This window comes from Dendropsophus ebraccatus, chromosome 14, assembly GCF_027789765.1.
Source record: "Dendropsophus ebraccatus isolate aDenEbr1 chromosome 14, aDenEbr1.pat, whole genome shotgun sequence".
NCBI lineage: Eukaryota > Metazoa > Chordata > Amphibia > Anura > Hylidae > Dendropsophus > Dendropsophus ebraccatus.
In genome coordinates, this window is record NC_091467.1 from 42,756,204 (window position 1) to 42,779,151 (window position 22,948).

Genomic DNA, 22,948 nt, shown 5'->3' on the forward strand with positions numbered 1-22,948 from the left:
AGCAGGGGCCCAATTTCTGGGGCTCCCAAAGATAAAGAGAACAGGGACAAATTTGTCACCAGAATGAACTGAGCACACTGTGCGTGCGCGGCCAGCATGATCATTCTCTATGTGCCACCATTAGGTTCAACGTTCGGCAACCCCTGAGAGGGTTAATCTAGAGCTAGCCGCATACACATTGTTCATCCTAGGGAACGTTTCTTCGTCCCAAAACAGTTATCTTGTTATCTCTTACCCTGTGGGAATACCCCTTTGACCCCTTAAGGACAGAGCCTGAAATGGCCTTAAAGGGGTAGTGCGGCGGTAAACAATTATTCACAGAATAACACACATTACAAAGTTATACAACTTTGTAACGTATGCCCCCTTCCCCGTGTCCCACCACCCCCACCCGTGTACCCGGAAGTGTGGTGCGCTATACATACCTGTCACGTGCCGACTCGTTTCCGATCTTCAGTCTGCGATGTAGTTTTCGGACGGCCCGGCTGAATCCCTCCGACCGTCCTGAGTGCCGGCCGCCCTCTTCAGAGTCATCAGATGCTCAGCCGCAATTGGCTGAGCACAGTTATGCTCAGCCAATAGCGGCTGAGCAGCCGGTGACGCGGCAGAGGGCGGCCGGCACTCAGGACGGACGGAGGGATTCGGCCGAAGACGACATCGCTGACTGAAGATCGGAGACGAGTCGGCACGTGACAGGTATGTATAGCGCACCACACTTCCGGGTACACGGGTGGGGGTGGTGGGACACGGGGAAGGGGGCCATTCACAGACATAACATACATTACAAAGTTGTATAACTTTGTAATGTGTGTTATTCTGTGAATAATTGTTTACCGCCGCACTACCCCTTTAAGGACAGAGACAAATTTTATGAATATGACCTGTGTCACTTTATTCATTAATAACTTAGGAGTGCTTTTACCTATCCGGCTGATTCTGAGATTTTCTCGTGACATATTTTACTTTACATTTCTGGTAAATTGGAGTCGATACTTATAACGAATCTTCATGAAAAAACACAATAACGTGAAAAATTGTGAAAAAAAAGCATTTTTCCAACTTTGAAACTTTTCTGCTTATACAGAAAATGGTTATGCCACATAAAGTATATATTAAATAGCATTAGCACCATGTCTACTTTATGTTGGCAGCATTTATTAAACTATCTTAAATTTTTTTTAGACAATATGAAACTTAAAACATTAGCAGCAATTTTCCAAATTTTCTGTAAAATTTCAAAATTAGATTTTTTGGGGGACTTGTTCAGGTTTAAAATGTATTTGAGGGGACTGTATGTTAGAAAGCCCCACAAAGCATCCTATTTCAGAAACTGCACCCCCCCCCCCCCCCAAACTCTGCAAAAGCACATCCAGAAAGGTTTTTTTAACCCTTTAGGGGAGTCACAGAAATAAAAGCTAAGTGTGTAAGAAATTTAAAAATTTAAATTTTCTGTGCAGAAATGTTATTGTAATCCAATATTTTTCATAATTATAAACCTATAACCAGAAAAAAAGGCACCCCAATATTGATTGCTCCCTTTCTGCAGTTTATAGAAATACCCCATATGTGGCCTTAATGCGCTATTTGACGCAACCACAAGCCTCAGATACAAAGGAGCGCCTAGTGAATCTCAACGCCTCCGTTATATTTGGTCATTTTTGACTGTACCACTTCAGGATGGCAGAGGCTCTGGGGTGCCAAAACATAAAAAACACCCCTAAAGGGACACCATTTAGAAAACGACACCTTCCCTTAAGGAATGTGACAAGGGGTGCGGTGAGCATTTGGATCCCACAGGTGCTTCACAGATTTTCAGAACAATGTGGCGTAAAAAAGGAAAAATTCAATTTTTTACACTAAAACGTTGTTCTAGCCTTCATTTTTCATTTTTACAAGGGGATTAAAGGAAAAAAACACACCAAACACGTAGTGCAGTTTCTCCTGAGTACGGAAATACCCCACATGTGGACATAAAGTGCCAAGCGGGCGCAGGACGAGCCTCCAAAGGGAAGGAGCGCCAATTGGTTTTTGAAAGCTGAATTTCACTGGAATGGATTTCAAGGACCATGTCGCATTTACAGAGCCCTCGTGCTGCCAAAACACTGGAAACCCCCCACAAGTTACCCTATTATGGAAACTACACCCCTCAAGGAATCTAACAAGGGGGGCAGTGAGCATATGGACCCCACTGGTGATGGGCACATATGTGGAACAATGTGACGTGAAAGTGAAAACTTTCATTTTTTCACTTTCACGGCACAAATGTGCCCCTCATCAAGGGGTCCATATCCTCATTGCACCCCTTGTTAGATTCCTTGAGGGGTGTAGTTTCCAGAATGGGGTCACTTGTGGGGGGTTTTCACTGTCTTGGCTCTTTAAATGCAACATGGCGTTCATCATCCATTCTGGCCAAATCCAGCCTCCAAAATCCAAATGGCGCTCCTTCCCTTCGGAGGCTTGCCCTGCGCCCACATGGCGCTTTATGTCCACATGTGGGGTATTTACGGACTCGGGGGAAATTGCTCTACACATTGTGTGTTTTTTTTTTCTCTTTTAACCCCTTGTGAAAATGGAAAATTTTATGCTAAACCAACACTATAGTGTAAAAAATGTAATATTTCATTTTCACGCCACATTGTTCCACATTTGTGCCCGTCACCAGTGGGGTCCATATGCTCATTACACCCCTTGTTACATTCCTTGAGGGATGTAGTTTCCATAATGGGGTCAATTGTGGGGGGTTTCAACTGTCTTGGCAACACAAAGGCCTTTCGTACTCAAGGGAAATTGCTCTACACATTTTGTGTTTTTTTTTATCTTTTAACCCCTTGTGAAAATCAAAAAAATCAAGACAAGATCAATGATTTAGTGTAAAAATTAAACATTTTTTACACTAAATGTTGGTCTAGCCTTGATTTTTTTCCATTTCTCTAAGGGGTTAAAAAAGAAAATGAACACAAAACGTGTAGGGTAATTTCCCCCGAGTACGAAAATACCCCACATGTGGGCATAATGTGCCATATGGGCACAGGGCAAGCCACCAAAGGGACAGAGCGCCATTTAGAGGCTGGAATGGAGGATGGAGGCCATGTCGCAATTACAAAGCCCCTGTGCTGACAGGATAGTAGAAACCCCCCACAAATGACCCCATTCTGGAAACTACACCCCATAAGGAATCCAACAAGGGGTGCAGTGAGCATATGGACCCCACTGGTGATGGGCACATATGTAGAACATGTGCCATGAAAATAAAAAATAATTTTTTTTTCATTTTCATGGCACAAATGTGTCCGTCACCAGGGGGCCATATCCCAGCTGCCCCCCTTGTTAGATTCCCTATGGGGTGTAGTTTCCAGGGTCACTTGTGGGGGGTTTCTACTGTCCTGGCAGAACAGAGGCTTTGTAATTGCATCATGGCAAGTCTCTAATGGGAATGGGGGCCATTGGGTATTAGACCAATTATTAGTTTATAAGGTTGAAAATTACAGGAGTCCATCAAATTCAACCTGTGTTGATCCAGAGGAAGGCAAAAAAAAACCTCATAAGGCAGAAGACAGTAGCCTCATCACACGGCAAAAATTCCTTCCCGACTCCAAAATGGCAATCAGAATAATCCCTGGATCAACATGACCCCTGAAATAGGAATAAGGGAAGGAATTTAGATAATGTAGAACTCCAATGATGTGTGGTGCGCCTTGAAGCGATCCTGTATGCAGAGGCCTGGGTGATCAGGACAGGTGTCACGCTGGAAAATGGTGTCCTTCCTCATCCCCCTGTTACAACACACTCTGCACTTCTTCTGGGGTCTCCTGTATTCCAGTGTGGGGGACACCACCTGGAAAATGTTGCCCTGGTGCGATACGGGGTCCTTCATATCCAGAAGCGCTGGGTCCACTCCATTGCTGCTAAATATTAGGGATCTAATTACTGCTTCTGATATTTCTGGATCGTGCCACAAGCTACAGTAGCTCGGGCAGCGAGGGACCAGAAGAGGGGGTGCTGGTATAAAAGTTACCCCCGTACGGGTGGTATCCTTTATCCAGCAGTGGGAAGATCAGTTCCCGAATGATCTTCCCACTAACTCAGAGGGTGGGGGGGCATCTGGGGGCTGGATTCAGGTGTCCCTGCCTTCATACACTGTAAGGGTACATGCACACTGCGGAATGGCGAAGGATAACCCTTTGTGCATTCCGCAGCTGGCACCCGCAGGCGGACTGATGAAGGCGTGCGTCTCCATCCGTGTCATAGACTCCATCCTTTGGATGGACAACGGAATCCGCCCAAGCATAGAATGGAGTCTATGACATGGGCGGAGATGCGTGCCACCATCAGTCCGCCGGCGGGTGCCAGCTGCGGAATGCACAAAGGGTTATCCTTCGCCATTCCGCAGTGTGCACGTACCCTAAATCTGTAAGTGTACCCTGAGGTATTCTTACAGAGTTTGTAGAATTTCACACCATACCGTGATCTCTTATTGGGACGGTACTGGCGTAAAAGACGTGTCTGGGGGGGCAGCGTACGCTGCGCTACCCCCAGACACGTCACTGGATGATGAGGATGAGGATAAATGGAGGAATAAAGGATCCCCCCATTCATCCTCACTGGCTGTTTCGGTGTCGGAGCCAATAATAGCGTATGCGTCCTCCACCGAAAACACCCTGGGGGCCATCTTTATACGGGGATTAGTATATGGGGTATGTAAATGTGTAATATAGTGTAGTGTAAAACTTTATTTCATGCAGTGTAGTGTAATGTAGTGTTTTTAAAAAAAAAAAATTTTGACAGTAAGAAAAAAATATACCTACACCAAGAAAGAAGTTGCTAATAAATGCCGCACTTATGTGCGGCACTTATTAGCAGACAGTGGCGGTAGGATATAGGGCCAAAAAGGAGGAGTTGCTGATTAGCGGCGCACTTACGTGCGATGCTGATCAGCACTCAGCGGCATTAGGGCGCATAAAAAGAAAAAAAAATTGAAAAAAAAAAACAAAACTCTTTTTAACCCAAAGCAACTGATCAGTGTATAATATACACTGAACAGCTGCTAGGGGGCAGTAGAGTGAAGCTGCTGAAAATTGCCGATGCCCGCCGAAGATTTCTGAAGATTTCCGAAGTTAGACGACGCGGACCCGACAGAACCCGGAAGTGAGCCGACGCAGAGAAGAGGACGCGCGGAGCGCCGATCTTCGCTCCGGACGCCGGGATCAGGTGAGTATAGTGCAGCTACACTATACACACCTGCACCCCTCAGCTACCTAGCTGAGGGGTGCAGAACCCGGGGACACACTTTTTTAACACTTTGATGGTCTGGTACTGGCTGGCCTATCACAGCGATCGTGAGGGTGGCACCGGCGCCATCTTTTCCCCGGACACTAATGGCGATTGGTGCTGTCTCGGACAGCACCAATCGCCATTGCTTTCCGGGTCACCGATGACCCATAAAGCTGAATTTAGCTGCTATCGGCTGATCTGAATTGATCAGCCTATAGCAGCGATCGCCGGCACGGTGGTGGTGGGGGAGTTAATGACCCCCCCGTGCCGACGAGCAGAGATGGCCTGCTATACATTATAGCAGGCCATCTTCCCCAATCGCTGTGTGTATACACACAGCGATCAGGGAAACATCGGGCGTAAATGTACATCCGTCTGCGTTAAAGCCCACCCTGCGGGGGCGTATATTTACGCCCGATGTCGTTAAGGAGTTATTAGAGAATCAGGAAGGTAGATGCCCCAGTATTTAACGTTTTTGACTGTTGTCATTTTTTTCCCAACTTTATTTAAAAAAACTAAAACTTTTGAAATTTTTGGACCAGCAGAACCTGGTGTATTGCATATAAAGAGTACCTTTATCTCAGTGTATATTATATTTACAAAAAAAAAAGATTAATTTTTATATTCTCCTGAGACACCATATGATATGTGATGCATGCAGTAGTAGCAGAATTATTCCCATTTCTTTTGCACTTTAATCTGTGCATAAATTATGGTAATTTGGTAAATTTACCTACAGTTCTTTAAAAACATTGCATTGCTCTCTCTTTTTTTAATCCATCAATTTATCTATCCATGTTTCTATATAATGCATTTACAACCTTCAGCACTAGATGGCGCTCACATTCTTCTCATTGTTTAAGTATTTTTGTTGTGCCGCTTTTTCATCTTTTGCTCAAAGTAAACAATTTGTGTACTATGTTATCCCATGGATAGAAGTGATAATAAATTCTCAGTAGTTGGTACCTTCAATACCTCAGGAGCACCTGGCAAATCCACCTCTTGATAAATCCAATGTACACTACTGATGGAGGTGTACTCCAGCTTTTTTTTTCTAAATCAACTGGGGTCAGGAAGGTATACAGATTTGTAATTTACTTCTATTTAAAAAATTGCAGGCTTCCAATACTTATCAGCTGCTGTATGTCCTGCAGGAAGTGATGTATTCTTTCCAGTCTGACACAGTGCTATCTGCTGCCACCTCAGTCCATGACAGGAACTGTCCTGAGTAGTAGTAAATACCCATAGAAAACCTCTCCTGCTCTGCACAGTTCCTGTCACGGACAGAGGTGGCAGCAGAGAAAATACACTGCATCCTGCAGAACATACAGAAGCTGCTAAATACTCGAAGACTTGAGATTTTTAAATAGAAGCGAAGTACAAATCTATATAACTTTCTGAAACCAGTTTATCTGAAAGAATTTTTTTTTGCAGGTGTACCCCTTTAAGACTGGCATATAAAACACTGGTTTTAGTAAATTCCCTATATGTATATAAGTTGCAGCTTTACTTCCATAAACCTGTTCTTAAATATTCTACAATAAGATCTTTTACAAAAATCTGATATGGTGATACAAGTGATATGGCAGTGATATAAGTGATACAAGTGATATAAGACTGGCGTTTCTCAACTGCAGTATGTCCACGAATAACTGCCTTACCCATAGACGTGTTCTCAGCAGATAGACAGCTCTGGCTGCGGCTTACCTCTCAGAAAACAAAGAGATGTTCTATCCCTATCTCCACTGATATCATCTGTTTGTAGAGACTCTGGAGGCCATCATACACTTCATACTAACAGCCGAACCCACCAATGGCATCAGTATAATGTGTATGGGAACCTGTACTCAGGGCTTAAGACAGAAAATGCTGTGGACTATAAGCAAGAACAGTAAAGAGGCTCAACTTGACTTAACCTACATCTTTATATATCTATTGCTGCTGTATAAACCACATTGTTGTATAAAATAGGTTTAGGTCAGGGTCATCTTTAACCCTTAAAGGGAATCTATCAGCTGTAATTCAGCTTCCAAACTGCTGATACTTAGATAGCTGTTAGGTTGAGACACCTGGTATCTTTTATATATCTTCTGTACGTGCAGAATGTGAAAAAATACTTTTATTCTCTGGTGCAAAGTGTAAAAGAGTCTTCCTAAGCTCTGGAAGTCCGGCAAGCTTGAAGCTTCCTCGCTCCCCCTCCCATCCCTAACTGATTGACAGCTAGATGCTGTGCCCTGCTTTCAAATTTCACACCTTCTGTACAATTTGTAGATTTAGAACAAGATTTAGAAGCAGGCCTCAACACTGGTAACTTAAGGCCCTATTCCACAGAACGATTATCTGCCATATTCGGCCGATATCGGCTGTTACGGCCGATAATCGTCCCGTGGAATAGAAGGCAACAATCAGCCGACATCATTCATGTCGGCTGATCATTGCGTCGTTTGTCTTTCAAACATGCTGTAGGGAACACCCAGGCAGCCCCCCCCCCCCCCCCCCGCAACTCCCCGCACGCCCCCACCTCTCGAACTCACCTGCTCACTGCTGCCGCGTGGAATAGTGGCGGCAGTGAGTGGGGAGCGAGGAGCTAATAGCGCTCGTTTGCTCCTCTCAGTGGGCCTGTGGAATAGGGCCTTTACTATCAATAAAGAGGGATTCCGAGGGGGGGTGTTATATTATAGAAGTACAGACAGATAGTTGTTAAGGCAAGGAGACACATGGCACCTTTCTTATATCTAGTGTCAGCAATTTGGAACGTGAATTTCAGATGTCAGATTCAATTTAAATGTTCAAAACAACCTGCAAAAATGTTACCCCAGGGCATTATGTGAGCAATGTAGAATGTGTGAGCAAGTGACTGTATAGTATGACATGGAAGGTAATGAAGGATGTAATGAGACTTACTTCCTTGTAATAACTTCATGAGACAGACAAGCCGGAGCAAAGCTGGCCCTACCAAGAAAGAAGAACACAGTCAATATGAGAGAAGAGCAGCACAGAGGTGAGTAGCAGACAGGACGATATTGGATATGTACCCTACATCCTTCAGGGTGTTGCGCAGTTCACGACCCAAGTTCTGAATATAGTTCCATTGATTTTCCTGCACTGGCTGCCCACTCAAATGGACATTGTCCACCGTCAGCTGGGCTTCATCAAATAGCCACTGCACTACAAATACAGGACCTGCAATAAATGGAATACATATTATAACAAAAAGAAATCAACCAAGTTAGAACTTACTAAGTAGCAAGTGCCCATTTTGATATTACCACCCGTACCAACTGGGTTTATTCAACCATTAGGAAATAGGCACCACAAAGAAGCTATATACAGAATGGGAACTGGGTGATTGTACAGGGCTACCTAGTTCATTAAGAGAGAAGAATCCATCAGTACTGTACAAAAGGATTTACCATCATGCTGTAAAATCACCTTGTAAAGACTACATGTGTGGTGCCCCACCACTGGTGCTGTCTAGAGCACCTGATTAAGTCACTCTCAGGTTCACCAGTGGGAGATGTAGTACTGTGTTTTCCCCAATAGGTGTCACCACTGTTTTTATGTCTCTTATGAACAGCTGAAGTAAAGGGTTAAAGTGACTCTGTACCCACAATATGACTCCCTCAAACCAATTGTACCGTCAGATAGCTGCTTTTAATCCAAGATCTGTCCTGGGCTCCGTTCAGCAGATGATGCAGTTATTGTTTTAAAAACAACTTTTAAACTTGCAGCCCCGTGTCAAATTGGCGTGGCCTAGATTGTGCGTGCCCTAGGATTACACCACCTCTCTGTCCCTCCTCCTTACCCCCCTCATCACTAGGAATGCCCCAAGCGTGATTTTTTTTCTATTCATCACCTGTCTGAACACTGCACAGGTGCCTCAATGATCCAGGTCATGTGTAGTGTTCACACAGGTGATGAATAGGAGAAATTTTTCTAGGGGCATTCCTAATGATGAGGAGGGCGGGAAGGAGGGACAGATGGGGTGTCGCAATCCTGGGGCATGGGTACTCTAGGCCACGCCAATTTGACACAGGGCTGCAAGTTTAAAGTGACTCTGTACCCACAATCTGATCCTTCGGATAGCTGCTTTTAATCCAAGATCTGTCCTGGGGTCCATCCGGCAGGTAATGCAGTTACTGTCCTAAAAAACTACTTTTAAACTTGCAGCCCATGCTCCAGGCAGATTGTCTCCTATTCGTCATCTATGTGAATACTAAACATGGGCTGGATCGTTAACCACCTGTGCAATGTTCAGCATGGAGAAAATGATGAAGAGGGTGGGGAGGAGGGATGGAGGGGTGGTACAAAGTTAGGGCACAGATACTTCCGTTGGGAAAGGGGCTGCAAGTTTAAAAGTTGTTTTTTAGGACAATAACTGCATCACCTGCCAAACGGACCTCAGAAGAGATCTTAGATCAAAAGCAGCTATGCAAACTGTTTTGTATCATGTGTTTATGTGCTGACCAATACCAGGTACTGGTTCTCTTCTACCAATCTCTTTTCCCCTCTCTCTAACACACACTCAGCCCCACCACTCACAGGAGGGTTAAGATTTACCGCTGTAGGACGAGTTAGACTTGGTGGAGGTAGTGCTTCAGTTTCTAACAAGTATTCAGTATGAGAGGAAGCAAACCCAAACCAGTTCCTGCAGAAGTTAAACCAGGTCCTGGATTTGGCCAGGACCCCTGACAGACAGTAACTAAAGACTTTATTCTCTATGCAAGCAACTACAGCAAGTATGCAGTATTAAGTTCAACTTTGGAGAGAGAAGCCACCTAGGATAACCCTTGCTCACCCCAGGAACCTTTCTAAAACATGCGGGGCAGTCTCCTAAAACAAGATGAACTAACCCCATGAGGACAAAGCTACCAGGGAAAAGTTCTGCATATCCTACTGCGCAGTACAGGACGACTGAAGTCTCGGCAACCTGCTACACCCAGATAACCGACAACTGGGGCTCGTACTACCCGCCTAGGATGGGTATCTTGCAACTAGGGGGCATAGGCGGTTCAGTGCCATAACAAGGCATCCGTGAGTACAAGTATCACTCATCTCTTCTCTCTAAACTTGTTCCAGCAAAGCACATATACTACATTAAGCAGGGCTCCTTTGGCAACTCCTCTCCTCTTCCTTCTCTCTACAAAGCACCAACTCTCTCAAGCACTGGTTTTACCTAACTGTTAGCCACAGTGTTTACTGAATCAAGATCTGTACTGTTGTATTACGTGTACTGTTAACCTCAAGCCTTATTCAGTAAAGTATTCTATTTTTATTTAACACACAGGACTCTGTCAAATCTGTCAGCACCTGCACCCACGCACACAACCGAACACCTGGGTTAATTTTCCCCTTTCTGTGAGTGGCGGTACCAACATCTTGTGTGGGTCTGCTACCACTCCAGGTTACCATGACAAGTGCCCAAGTGACCCTCAATACTCCCAGAGGTTACCGACCACTTGGGGACAGTAAACCGGCAAAAGCTACATCACCTGTACAAAAACACCCAATTTTGAGTATTTACAGAAGTAGCCGAGTATAACACATGCACCTCTAGAGTGTCCTTACTCTTGGCGCATATTAACATGCTGTAATTAGAGATGAGCGAACCTCGAGCATGCTCGAGTCCATTCGTTCAGCATTTGATTAGCGGTGGCTGCTAAAGTTCTATAAAGCCCTAAGTTTATGTAGAAAACATGGATATAGTCATTGGCTGTATCCATGTTTTCCAGACAACCTTAGCGCTTTATCCAACTTCAGCAGCCACCGCTAATCAAATGCCGAACAATCGGGTTCGGATGGATTCGAGCATGTTCGAGGTTCGCTAAAATCTAGCTGTAATGTACTATACTGGCATATTAACATATTGTAATGTACTACAGAGACTATAGTGGAAACTGCAGTTTTTTAGTAGGTGGTCAAGGTATACCTCTATTTAGGAGTATAAAGACATAATACCTGTGTTGCACATATTAAACTACATCACAGCAATGTGTTTTAGTACAGACTAGAGATGAGCGAACCTGGAGCATGCTTGAGTCATTCCGAACCCGATCATTCGGCATTTGATTAGCGGTGGCTGCTGAAGTTGGATAAAGCCCTAAGGCTATGTGGAAAACATGGATATAGTCATTGGCTGTATCCATGTTTTCCAGACAACCTTAGAGCTTTATCCAACTTCAGCAGCCACCGCTAATCAAATGCCGAACGATCAGGTTCAGATGGACTCGAGCATGTTCGAGGTTCACTAATCTCTATTACAGACATACAAAGCCCTAAGGCAATCCAGTCCCCATATAGACAGCCTTAGGATTCCAACCTTGGATACCAGTTTGTTTAAACATCTGTACAAAGACATCTGATGTACCTATCATGATTTTTACAGCTCCTTTTTCTCTTTAAGAATTGATAACGTACATATGAGAATTCTCATTCCCCATCAATGAGTGATATAGTTGACCGCATTGCATTTCAAAGACAGACAAATATAGAACCAGCCATGTCTGGTGTACAGATGTCAAACCAGCTGGCGACACAGGGCCTCTTCTAATTCTGTAAGTGCATCTGAGACCCAACGCAGTCTGCCATAGCTATGCCAGTGATCAATACCTGCTTCCACTACAATGTTAGGACTATGTGCATTGCCAGATATAAATATGGGCTGAGATACTGATCCACGTTTTATTACCCATTACCAATTGGCAAAACAAGACCAACATCTCAAATGTCTAACTGTTTGGTTCAGAGGAAGACAAATCCAGGCACCCAGCATATTGGTCTTTTTCCTATTTTTAGTCATTTTCATATTTATGGAGACGATTTTTTTTTGTACTTACTCCTCAATGTGGGGTAGATCTTGTATCCAAAGAAGCAGTTCCATTCTTCCCCTTCTTTAAACTGTTGCTTACACCTCTCTGGAACAAGCCCATTCCAGTATCTAAAATAGAGAAAGATTTGTCATTTATTAATTCCAGGTAAAGTTTTATTCTATGATCTTTTACTTCAAACCTACACTGGCAAATATCATGTACTAAAACAAGGTTACCGAGAAACCTTACCCACTGAGAGCTTTCAGAGCAAGTACTCATGTGTATAGCCAGTTGGACTTATACGCACAGCATCGATTCCCATGGTTAACCATGTAAAGTGTTATGTATGTGTGTAATGTATTTAACTTTGCTAGAACGATAGTTAATAGCAGCGAAGATTGTAGTCTTTCTAAAGAGCAATACTCTATAAAAACAGGTTTTTCTATAGAACCAGTTTTCAGCTCATTGCAATAGTTGATTTTGTAATTCTGATGTAAGCGGACAACCTCATAAATGTTCTGATCACGTTCATCCTCTGCAGTCCTGTTACCTGATTCCTCTCTGGATGGCCTCCGTAGGCGCGCACGTTATAATATCTGTGCAGTCCGTCCTCCTATACTGCTGATTATCTAGAAACCAGCCAGAATCTGACAGGCCGCGTACTTGGATCCCTGTGTAGCCCAGTTCTTCTAGTTGTTCAGCTACCAGGTCTACATTTAGAAGTACACCTGTTCCGCCAGCACTAATACAGTGAAGAATAGAAAATACTTAGGATGTTTTCTTAATTTTCCATCAGTATTTAAGCATGTGGTCATGTATCTATCAAGTCAACAACCCAATGCATCAAAATTTGACTCTTTTACCTGCTTCCAGCTAAAAGAAGGACTTTAGCCGTGTCCAATCCTTTCCCCAAGAGTTCCTTCACAACCTCTTGTATAATAAGTGAGCCCATGAAGGCATAGTCAGCTAAAATAAAAAAGAAAACAACATTATACAACAAAACCTTTAAGAGATTCAAATTGCATTGTCTACGACTCAAAAACTACTGCTTTAGTGAAAATTATTACACATATTTATTTTCACAATCTCAAGCCCCTATTACACGTGTCGGCAGCAAGCGGGTAAGAGCAGGTAGGGTCGCAGGGAGCTGTGGGGGGGCTGCTCGGGTGATCGCTAGATCGTCTGGATGCCCGTAGAAGATAGCGGCGGTCTGCTGCCACTGCTCCTTTTCCATAGAGCTACGGCAGCATATCAATGCTATCCCCTCATCGTTCACCTTTCAACATTTTTAAAGACAAAGATCAGCCGACATTGTGCATGTCAACCGATCATTCTATTCTATTACACTAAGCGATTATCGGCGGTAACAGCTGATATTGGCCGATTATCGCTTTGTGTAATAGGGCCTTTATATAGTGTTAACATATTCCAGAATACTGCTCAGCAATGTGCTCACAAGATATTTTCCTTTCCTAAACACACAAAAAATTCAGACAAGGGCCAATTTCACAGAACGAGAATTGCTGTAAATCCCATAGACGTGTGAGAAAAATCCAGAGAATATATACAGTGAGGAAGATAAGCATTTGATACACTGACGATTTTGCAAGATTTCCCTACAAAGAATAGAGAGGTGTGACTTTTATCGTAGGTACACTTCATCTATGAGAGACAGAATCTATAAAAGTAATTTAAGAAATTCACATTGTATGATTTTTAAATAATTATTTGGCATTTAAGTGTGTGAAATAAGTATCTGATACAGTAGAAAAACTATTTAATATTTGGTACAAAAACCTTTGTTTTCAATTACAGAGGTCAGACGTTTCCTGTGGTTCTTGACCAGGTTTGCAGACAATGCAACAGCGAGACCCATCTTCAATGCACTTACTACGGGAAGGAGATTGTTGACCAAAATATTGCAATAGATGGCCCCATCCATCCACCTTTCAATATGGTACAGTCGTCATGTCCTCTTTGCAGAAAAGCACCATCAAAATATGATGTCCCCCACTATGCTTCACAGCTGGGACTGCATTCTTGGAGTTGACTTTATTCTTCTTCCTCCAAACACGTTGATTGGAGTTGATACTAAAAATTAAAATTTTGGTCTCATTTGACCACATGACCTTCTCCCATGCTTCCCATGGATCATCTAGATGGTCATTGGCAAACTTAAAATGGGCCAGGACATGTGCTGGCATGTGTAGGTAGACCTTGCGTGCCCTGCATGATTTTAAGCCATGATAGCATAGTGTGTTACTAATTGTAATCTTTGAGACTGTTGTCCTAGCTCTCTTTGGGTAATTGACCACGTCCTCCAATGTAGTTCTGGGATGATTCCTGACCTTTTTTAGAATCATCCTTATACCATAAGGTGAGATCCTGCATGGAGCCCCAGAGCGAGAAAGTCATCTTATGCTTCTTCCATTTTCTAATAATTTCTCCAACAGTTGCTGCCTTCTCACCAAGCTGCTTGCCTATTGTCCTGTAGCCCATCCCAGCCTTGTGCAGGTCTACAATTTTGGCCCTGGTGTCCTTTGACAGCTCTTTGGTCTTGGGTGCAATTAATACAGGTAATGAGGGCAGAGTAGGAGGAGCTTCCTAAGAAAAAAACCTAACAGGTCAGTGAGGGCCAGAATATTTGCTGGTTGGTCGGTGATCAAATACTTTTCATGCAATAAAATGCAAATTAATTATTTAAAAATCATGTAATATGATATTCTGGAATTTTTTTTTATAGATTCTGTCTCTCACTGTTAAAGTGTACCTACGATAAAAATTACCTCTCTATTCTTTGTAGGTAGGAAAACTTGCTAATTTTGCAGTGTATCAAATATTTATTTTCCCTATTGTATTATGGAGTTGGTTCCTTTATTGCTTAATGGAGTTCTCCAAAAACTAAACAAAAAATAGTTTAATTTAAAAAAAAAAAAGTTTTACTAACTCCTTTTTGTTTTTTATTCTACCTTGTTTTATCTAGGGGGTGCTGTATTGTTTACTAAACATGGCCGCTGTCACGTTATGTATTTTTCTGACAGCCTGCACTTCATCTTTTATATTAGTTATATCTGTGCCTTCACTGTTATACAGGACTAGAGCACTGCACAGCAGGAGAGAGTAGAAGGCTACAATCACACATTCTCTACCTTCGTCTGTAATTGTAGATACGCAATTATGGACAAAAGCAGGTATCTATTCATTCCTATTAGGCTATTCACACATCCATAATTTTATGGTTCTGTGAACTGCAGCAGATTGTCTATAAAAACGTCCGTACGCTACAGAAGAATTGTCCATAACATCCGCAAAATACAAATCAATAATTCTAATGTCATATGTGTAGCTCCTCCTGGCAGCCATTTTAACAAGTGACTTCCCACTTTTATGGATCTGCAGTGGTTGAATTATGGAGGGAATTGGGCATCTATTACACAATGATAAGCGTTACTACGCACTTTTTTCAGATTTGGGTGAAGCTCCACTCCAGACGTCACTGGAACAGTATGGAATAAATCTGCAGAAGGACAGATCATCACAGTGAGTATAAGTTAACACATATAAAGATAGGTCTTGTAGGTAATATTATTATGAATGTATTAAGGTGGACAAAGATGCAGGTAATACTTACACCATGTTAGCATTCCACCAATGTGGATTCTCCTCGGGCTGAGTTGACAAAATTCCTGAAGCTGAAACATGAAATGAAGCTTGACACAAACAAATGACTGGCACACAGACTTCCATGCATGACTTTAGCGTGACACACTTAGGTGACAAGTAAGTGTACATTACAGAATGAGAGGAGTTACGTGGACAGAACAAGACACATCCGACTCCCATCCCCGATGCACATTGTAGGGTCACACACCTTTTTTAGTAGTAGGCCATCCTTTAGAGCTCATGAGTCTCCTCATAGTGTCATAACGGAGGTCACAGTTCTCACGGCTAATGCAGTACCAACCACCTATAATGGAAAAGAAAGCTAGATATATCAGCACAAGCAAGTTGTGTGTATATATATATATATATATATATATATATATATATATAAAACAGAGGTAAAGAGCTACTCCTACCAATCAGCATGGAAATGTGCTTGTTATGTAACTTTATTTACTGATAACTTGAAGAGCATTAGGGTCAAAATTGACAGTCAATGAAAGCCATCAAATTCTCCTTGGGGGATTGTCAACCAGATAGGTGACTGACAAACTGACTAACTATGGACACCCTGCAGGACCTGTAAAAACTGTTATCTCCCAGAAACAGATTTAACTAAACACAGAGGCTAATAGTCCATCATATCCAAACATCACTGGCCATCGGCAACACATCTCCCCGCATAATAGGAATGATGTGCAGCCAACAGCTGAATAAAGCAAAGGGCCGCACAATCATTAAAGTGACACTGTCACCCCCTTTGTTCATTTTGACATCTCTACACAGGTGTAAAGGGTAAATTTAGTGTTTTTCATACCTTATTTCATATCATATGTCATGGTGCTTGTTCAAGTAAAAAGTGTCCTTTTATCAACTGCAGATTGAATTAAGTGGGCGTGGCCTCGCGGCATTAGCGCCACATAACCCCGCCCACAACGGCACAGTTGGCCCCGCCCCCTCGCCGGCCATTGGAACAGGCTGGCCGAAAGGTCTAGACCCCACCCCCTTTACGTTGGACAACCAATGGGCGTCAAGGGGGCGGGGGCCAACCGGGCCATTGTGGGCGGGGTTAAGTGGCGCTAATGCCGCGAGGCCACGCCCACTTAATACAATCTGCAGTTGATAAAAGGACACTTTTTACTTGAACAAGCACCACGACGTATGATATGAAATAAGGTATGAAAAACACTAAATTTACCCTTTACACCTGTGTAGAGATGTCAGAATGCACAAAGGGGGTGACAGTGTCACTTTAAGTGTGATAGGCTACTTACAGCATGGCTCAGGCCGTGTAATACAGCCCTAAGACAAGCAAAGTGGGACAGTAGTGGGATTTGATGCAGAAAGGCTATGTTCACACAACGTTCTTTTTCAGTAAAGAACGGACGCTGATTGCACTGGAATCAGCGTCCATTCTTTACTGCAGTGGCAGTAAATGCAGTGCCGCCCGCTGTGTTCACACATCGTTACTTTAAAGATTGGGCGTTAAAATAATGTACATTACATGCCCATTATTTCAGGACGCTTTTCAATTAAGTGAATGGTATATTGATTTGCGGGCATACCCGACAGTTCCCGCAGGTCAATTGTAAAAAAAAAACGTTACCTCTGTATCAGCTGCAGGAGCATACTAAATGCAGCCCAACTGCCGGCAGTTTAACAGCGTCCGTTGCTATGCAGTGGACACTGTTAAACGTAGTGTGAACAAAGCCAAATGTTGCAAAAAGAGCTTCCATTCTAGATGTCCCAGTATATATAAAATGATCAACCTATGGGACACTGCAAAGGAAATGAGCCCCCAGACATGCAGAGATAAGCGAGAGCACAGCCTTAAGGGGTTTAGCTAGATGCGATATTCGGGTCATTGTTGAAAAAAAAAGGTCTAGGGGGTAAGGGGATGGGTTATATAAAAGTTATATATTTTGACATTTACATGTATGATGTGTAAATTCCCCTGTGAGGATAAATTCTATGTATATTGGAAATTTTCTTTTTCTGGATTATTTCTATGGAAAACTTGTATATTGTATTTTTATTTGGGATAAAATATAATAAAGAGATGAAAATAATAATAATAATTAATAAATAACTTATAGGCAAAGGTTACTAGCCAGCTAAAATGTATATACAATCTCAAAGATAAACAATTAACACAGATAAAAGTAGTTTTTTTCCCCTATGAAAATAAAAAAATTAAAAAAAAAGCTTAGAAATAATGTTGAAATATGTACAGTATAAGCTATATCATCTTACGGATATGTAGCTAATAATCATGCAGATATGACTTACCAAACACTATTACACTTAATAGGAGTCCTTTTCATGTCAGGTCGTAACCCTTGACTCCAGGTCACACACGCCACTCATTCATTCATTCAAAAAACGTGTTTTGGAAGCAAATTATGTTCTTAAAACTTCCCACCGCAAGCTCTGTTTATTTTTTCTAGCTTCGCTTGGGCAGAAGACACAAGATCTTCAGTAAAGAGGAAAGATAAAAGTAAAGTTTTACCTTCCAAAAAGACGAGCCACCGCCGGCTGCCTTTGGACTCTTTTAGGTAGTAACTAAAAGGTAAACAAAAGATGGCGTCTTAGACGGTGGTGGTGGAAGCACCAAAGAGGTGATGGACACATATCAAAGGAAAGAGACGGCATGATGGAATATACACTTTACTTTGAAGCTTTTCTGTATACAGATAGAAGATAGACACTAAGAGGTCCTATGTTACCCACACACGGCTTATATTTGTATAACGTTGCCTGTATTTCCGACCAAATAAAGGATATGTGCAGATTATACAATACACACATATCACAATTTTATTTTAAACTGCAGTGAAGAGGAATTTTGATGATCATACAAAAAAAAGGCCCTAATGTAAACTGTAAGGATGACTAGAGCCTTCAAGATGTTTCTAGACCACATAAAACGAGTTCTCCAGGAATACATAAATAGTGCAGAAATACCAGAACATTAGATACTCTCCAGCTTCCTAAAGGGGTTTTCCCACAAATAACATTGGAACAAGTTGGAAGAAGTTATTAGCTAAGGGTCCTTTTTACACGGCCCAATATGGGCCCTTGTACAGACGCAAACTAGCATGGAGCAGCAGGTTCGGTGCTCATTTGTATGACATGATTGCTGTATTGTTCATGCAGGCATTAATATTCATTTACACAGAGAGATGTGTGGGTCATAAGGATAAATTTTACCAATGCACAAAAGATCCAATCAGCCAATGAACGAGTGTTTTCCCGCTTGTTGACTGATCGCTTGCACTTTTACATGGAATGATTATCAGTTAATTGAGAGTTTCTAGGAGTGCTCGTTGTCAACAATCGGCCCATGCAAAAGGGGCCTACATTTTTCTACCCTCCACCTCTCTACATAAGATGAGCTTTATAGCCTTAAAGCGACTCTGTACCCACAATCTGCCCCTCCCAAACCACTTGTACCTTCGGATAGCTGCTTTTAATCCAAGATCTGTCCTGGGCTCTGTTCGGCAGGTGATGGCAGTTATTGTGCTGAAAAACAACTTTTAATCTAGCAAAATCTGTGTCAAAGTGGCTTGGTCTAGAGTACCTGTGCCTGAGGCCTGCGCCACCTCTCCGTTGCTCCTCTCCGCCCTTCCTGTCATTAGGAACGCCCCCGGCGAGATTCCTTTTCCTTGTCTTATCAGTTCTGCAGCTCGCTACAGCGCAGAAGTTTAAAACCTTGTGGGAGAAGGAATCCCACCCGGGAGCATTCTGAATGAGGAAGAGGGTGGGGAGGAGGAACGGAGAGGAGTTGCAGGCCTAGGGCACGGGTCCTCTAGGCTACAACACTGACACGGAGCTGCTAAATTAAAAGTTGTTTTTTATTGCAATAACTTCATCACCTGCCGAACGGACCCCAGGACAGATCTTGGATTAAAAGCAGCTATCCGATGGTACAATTGATTGGGGGGGGGGGCAGATTGTAGATATAGAGTCACTTTAAGGTCTTTTTACACAATGCAATATCAATTACAAAGCACAAATAATTTTGTGGCTGGGCCACCCTAATGAATGCTGTATAGACATATTGCTATTGGCTAAACGGGAGATGTACAGCCAATAATGATGATTAAACCAGCCAACAAGTGGACACTTGCACGCTCATCGGCTGATCGCTGCCCTGTTTGCATGGGCCAATTAATCGTGTGAGTGTTTCTAGGGATGCTCATTAACGAAAATTGGCCCATGTAAAAGGGAGTTTACTATAGAGTGTGTCTCCCTACAATAAGTAGCAAGAGGAAGAAAAAGCTTAACTGACCCAGACTGATTAAAACTTTAGTGGTGTCTCTAAGTCCCCTCAAAAACTGTTTCACACTATAGTCAGACAGTAAGGCCCCGTTGCCATTGAGCAAAATTAGCGGAATTCCGCTGCGGAATTGTCCGCTGCGGAATGCCGTTAGCCTCCCGCTCATAATGGGAGTCTATGGGAGGTGCGCGCTCCTGCCCTGTCCGCGCTGAAGAATGAACATGAGCGGGAGGCTAACGGCATTCCGCGGCGGACAATTCCGGAATTCCGCTAGTTTTGCTCAGTGGGAAGGGGGCCTAAGGAGGAACAATGGGTTCCAGGCCCCTGTCACTGTGATAAATGTTAATTCTAAATGACCATATCTAAAGAAGGCAGTTCGGTCTGAGTTAATGACATGGTGATGTACATTGATCCACATATCTTTCATGTGCGTAGGAAATTAAAATCCATGATCTACTGTATTCCCTCTTTAGGGTGCGTGCACACTACGGAATGGCGACGGAAAACCAGTCGTTCATTCCGCAGCTCGCACCCGATGTGGCAGGCGCGTGTGTCTCTGCCCGTGTCATAGAATCCATTCTATGCACAGGCGGATTCCGTTGTCTGTTCAAAGAATGAACATGTTTTCCATCGCCATTCCATAGTGTGCATGCCCCCTTACACTTTGTAAGGGGCCTGGGCACGTTCACAGAGGGCACTCCATCCTATAAAACATGGACATCTGGAAACCTTTACAAGCATTACAAATACACCTACAGATTTAGTAGACCTGCTCAATGAAATGTCCCTCATTATCCCCAAAATCAACACCATCAGGACTAAACCATTTCAGACCAAACAATAGCAGAATGACTGACATTAATTGGTATACAGTCTTCAAATACACATAGCAATTGTTAATTTTACACTTTATGGCTGGGTTCACACTACGTATATTTCAGTCAGTATTGTGGTCCTCCTATTGCAACCAAAACCAGGAGTGGATTAAAAACACAGAAAGGCTCTGTTCACACAATGTTGAAATTGAGTGGATGGCCGCCATTTAATGGAAAATATTTGCTGTTATTTTAAAACAACGGCTGTTATATTGAAATAATGGCAGTTATTTACTGTTATATGGCGGCCATCCACTCAATTTCAACATTGTGTGAACAGATCCTTTCTGTGTTTTTAATCCATTTCTGGTTTTGGTTGCAATATGATGACCACAATACTGACTGAAATATACGTAGTGTGAACCCAGCCTTAGGCTGCGTTCACACTATGTATATTTCAGTCAGTATATGTATATTTCAGTCAGTATATTTCAGTCAGTATTGCAACCAAAACCAGGAGTGGATTAAAAACACAGAAAGGATCTGTTCACACAATGTTGAAATTGAGTGGATGGCCGCCATATAACAGTAAATAACGGCCATTATTTCAATATTGCCGTTGTTCTAAAATAACAGCAAATATTTGCCATTAAATGGCGGCCATCCACTCAATTTCAACATTGTGTGAACAGATCCTTTCTGTGTTTTTAATCCACTCCTGGTTTTGGTTGCAATACTGACTGAAATATACTGACTGAAATATGCATATAGTGACTGAAATATACGTAGTGTGAAAGCAGCCTTACTGGGCTTTCTCAGACTAAATCAATGAATTCAGGCAAGTCATAAACACGTGACTGAACTGTATATACAGACAATGCAATAAGAATGTGTGTCTCTAATACGGCTTCAGAAAATATAAATACACAGCATATTATTTCTTTTCTACATACTTATTCTTAATTTTAATTTTAAGTGCAAAACTGGTGTTTCTTGTCAAGATAAAAACAGGAAACATTGCTCATCTGGGATTTGGCACTGTTGGGACAGGCATAGCTTGGGTGGATTAGGGCAGGAGAGGATGATTTTTTTTCTTCATTTAGGCCAGTCTCATATAAGGCCAACATGCAACCACCCTCCAAAGAACAACCATTTATGGTGTAAACAATTAGCACTCCGGACACTTACCCAGCTGGACTCCCATCATTGCAAGTAATAGAGTGGTTGCTCAAAAGATGTAGTTTCATCTCCTCATCTAGACGCTGTGCTGAGCATGGGTACAAAGACTGTGCCAAGTTCTTAATTTGAGTCATAAAATTGTCCATATTTCCTTCTACAGCGGTAAAATCCAATGGAAAGCTCTCTCCTCCTCCTTCGGTTCGCTCACGGCTGTTGGGTACAAGCTGCTGGCCGCGTCTTCTCCAGCTCTTCCTGCTCCCTGCGGGAATGACACTGAGGAGGAGCAAGAGAGTCATACAGATGCCTCCAGCCATGCCAGGCACTACGTGCCACCCTGCGGGAGATAGGTACACAGTATTAATTTCATTTACAAAGCCCTTTTCCAATAACATTAAAGAATTCAAAGTTACTAATAGGAGGGTGAGAGGTATAGAACTAGTCAGACTCCTTGCATTAGTCCGACTGGAGAGTCTACATACAGCATCTATTGCCCAATCATGCATTACATGGACATTTCACCAAGTTACTGACACTGTGTAATGCTCCATTTAAACTGTGAAGGTGCTGCAGAAAAATTTCAATAATTGGTGCGAGATTTCCCAACAAACCATAGACTGTGTTACCTATCGTCCTGTAAAATGTGTCTTGTAAATGTCCGTGTCTGTGTCTGGCATGGCAGTTTAGGTCTATTTGCTTGAATAGGGCTAAGGCTGAGTTTTCACTACATTTTTGAATACCGTTTTTTTCATCCATTTTTTTTTTTTAAACGGATGCATGTGTGTGCATCGGTTTTGATTCGTTTTTCCATTGACTTTCATTATTAAAAAAAATGGATCAAATGGATCATTTTTTTTGACGGACATAAAAATGAGGTCGACCACGTTTTGTGCCCATCAAAAAAAACGGATTGCAAACATGGATAGCAAAAACGT

The 22,948-nt window shown here is 42.6% G+C and overlaps 1 protein-coding gene across 2 annotated transcripts in view; it reads right to left on the reverse strand.

The window, feature by feature from the left end:
* Window positions 1-22,948, reverse strand: part of NOTUM (notum, palmitoleoyl-protein carboxylesterase) — a 56,376-nt gene that overhangs the window by 1,432 nt on the left and 31,996 nt on the right. For both annotated transcript variants that reach the window (XM_069952285.1, XM_069952286.1), the window contains exons 2-11: window positions 22,026-22,350; window positions 18,253-18,305; window positions 15,952-16,047; window positions 15,712-15,772; window positions 15,539-15,597; window positions 12,944-13,046; window positions 12,631-12,822; window positions 12,108-12,208; window positions 8,307-8,454; window positions 8,176-8,223 (exon numbers count right to left, since the gene is read on the reverse strand). In XM_069952285.1, coding sequence (XP_069808386.1) covers window positions 8,176-8,223; window positions 8,307-8,454; window positions 12,108-12,208; window positions 12,631-12,822; window positions 12,944-13,046; window positions 15,539-15,597; window positions 15,712-15,772; window positions 15,952-16,047; window positions 18,253-18,305; window positions 22,026-22,330 — 1,166 coding nt within the window. In that variant the 5' untranslated portion in view covers window positions 22,331-22,350. The remainder of the gene's footprint in view (window positions 1-8,175; window positions 8,224-8,306; window positions 8,455-12,107; window positions 12,209-12,630; window positions 12,823-12,943; window positions 13,047-15,538; window positions 15,598-15,711; window positions 15,773-15,951; window positions 16,048-18,252; window positions 18,306-22,025; window positions 22,351-22,948) is intronic.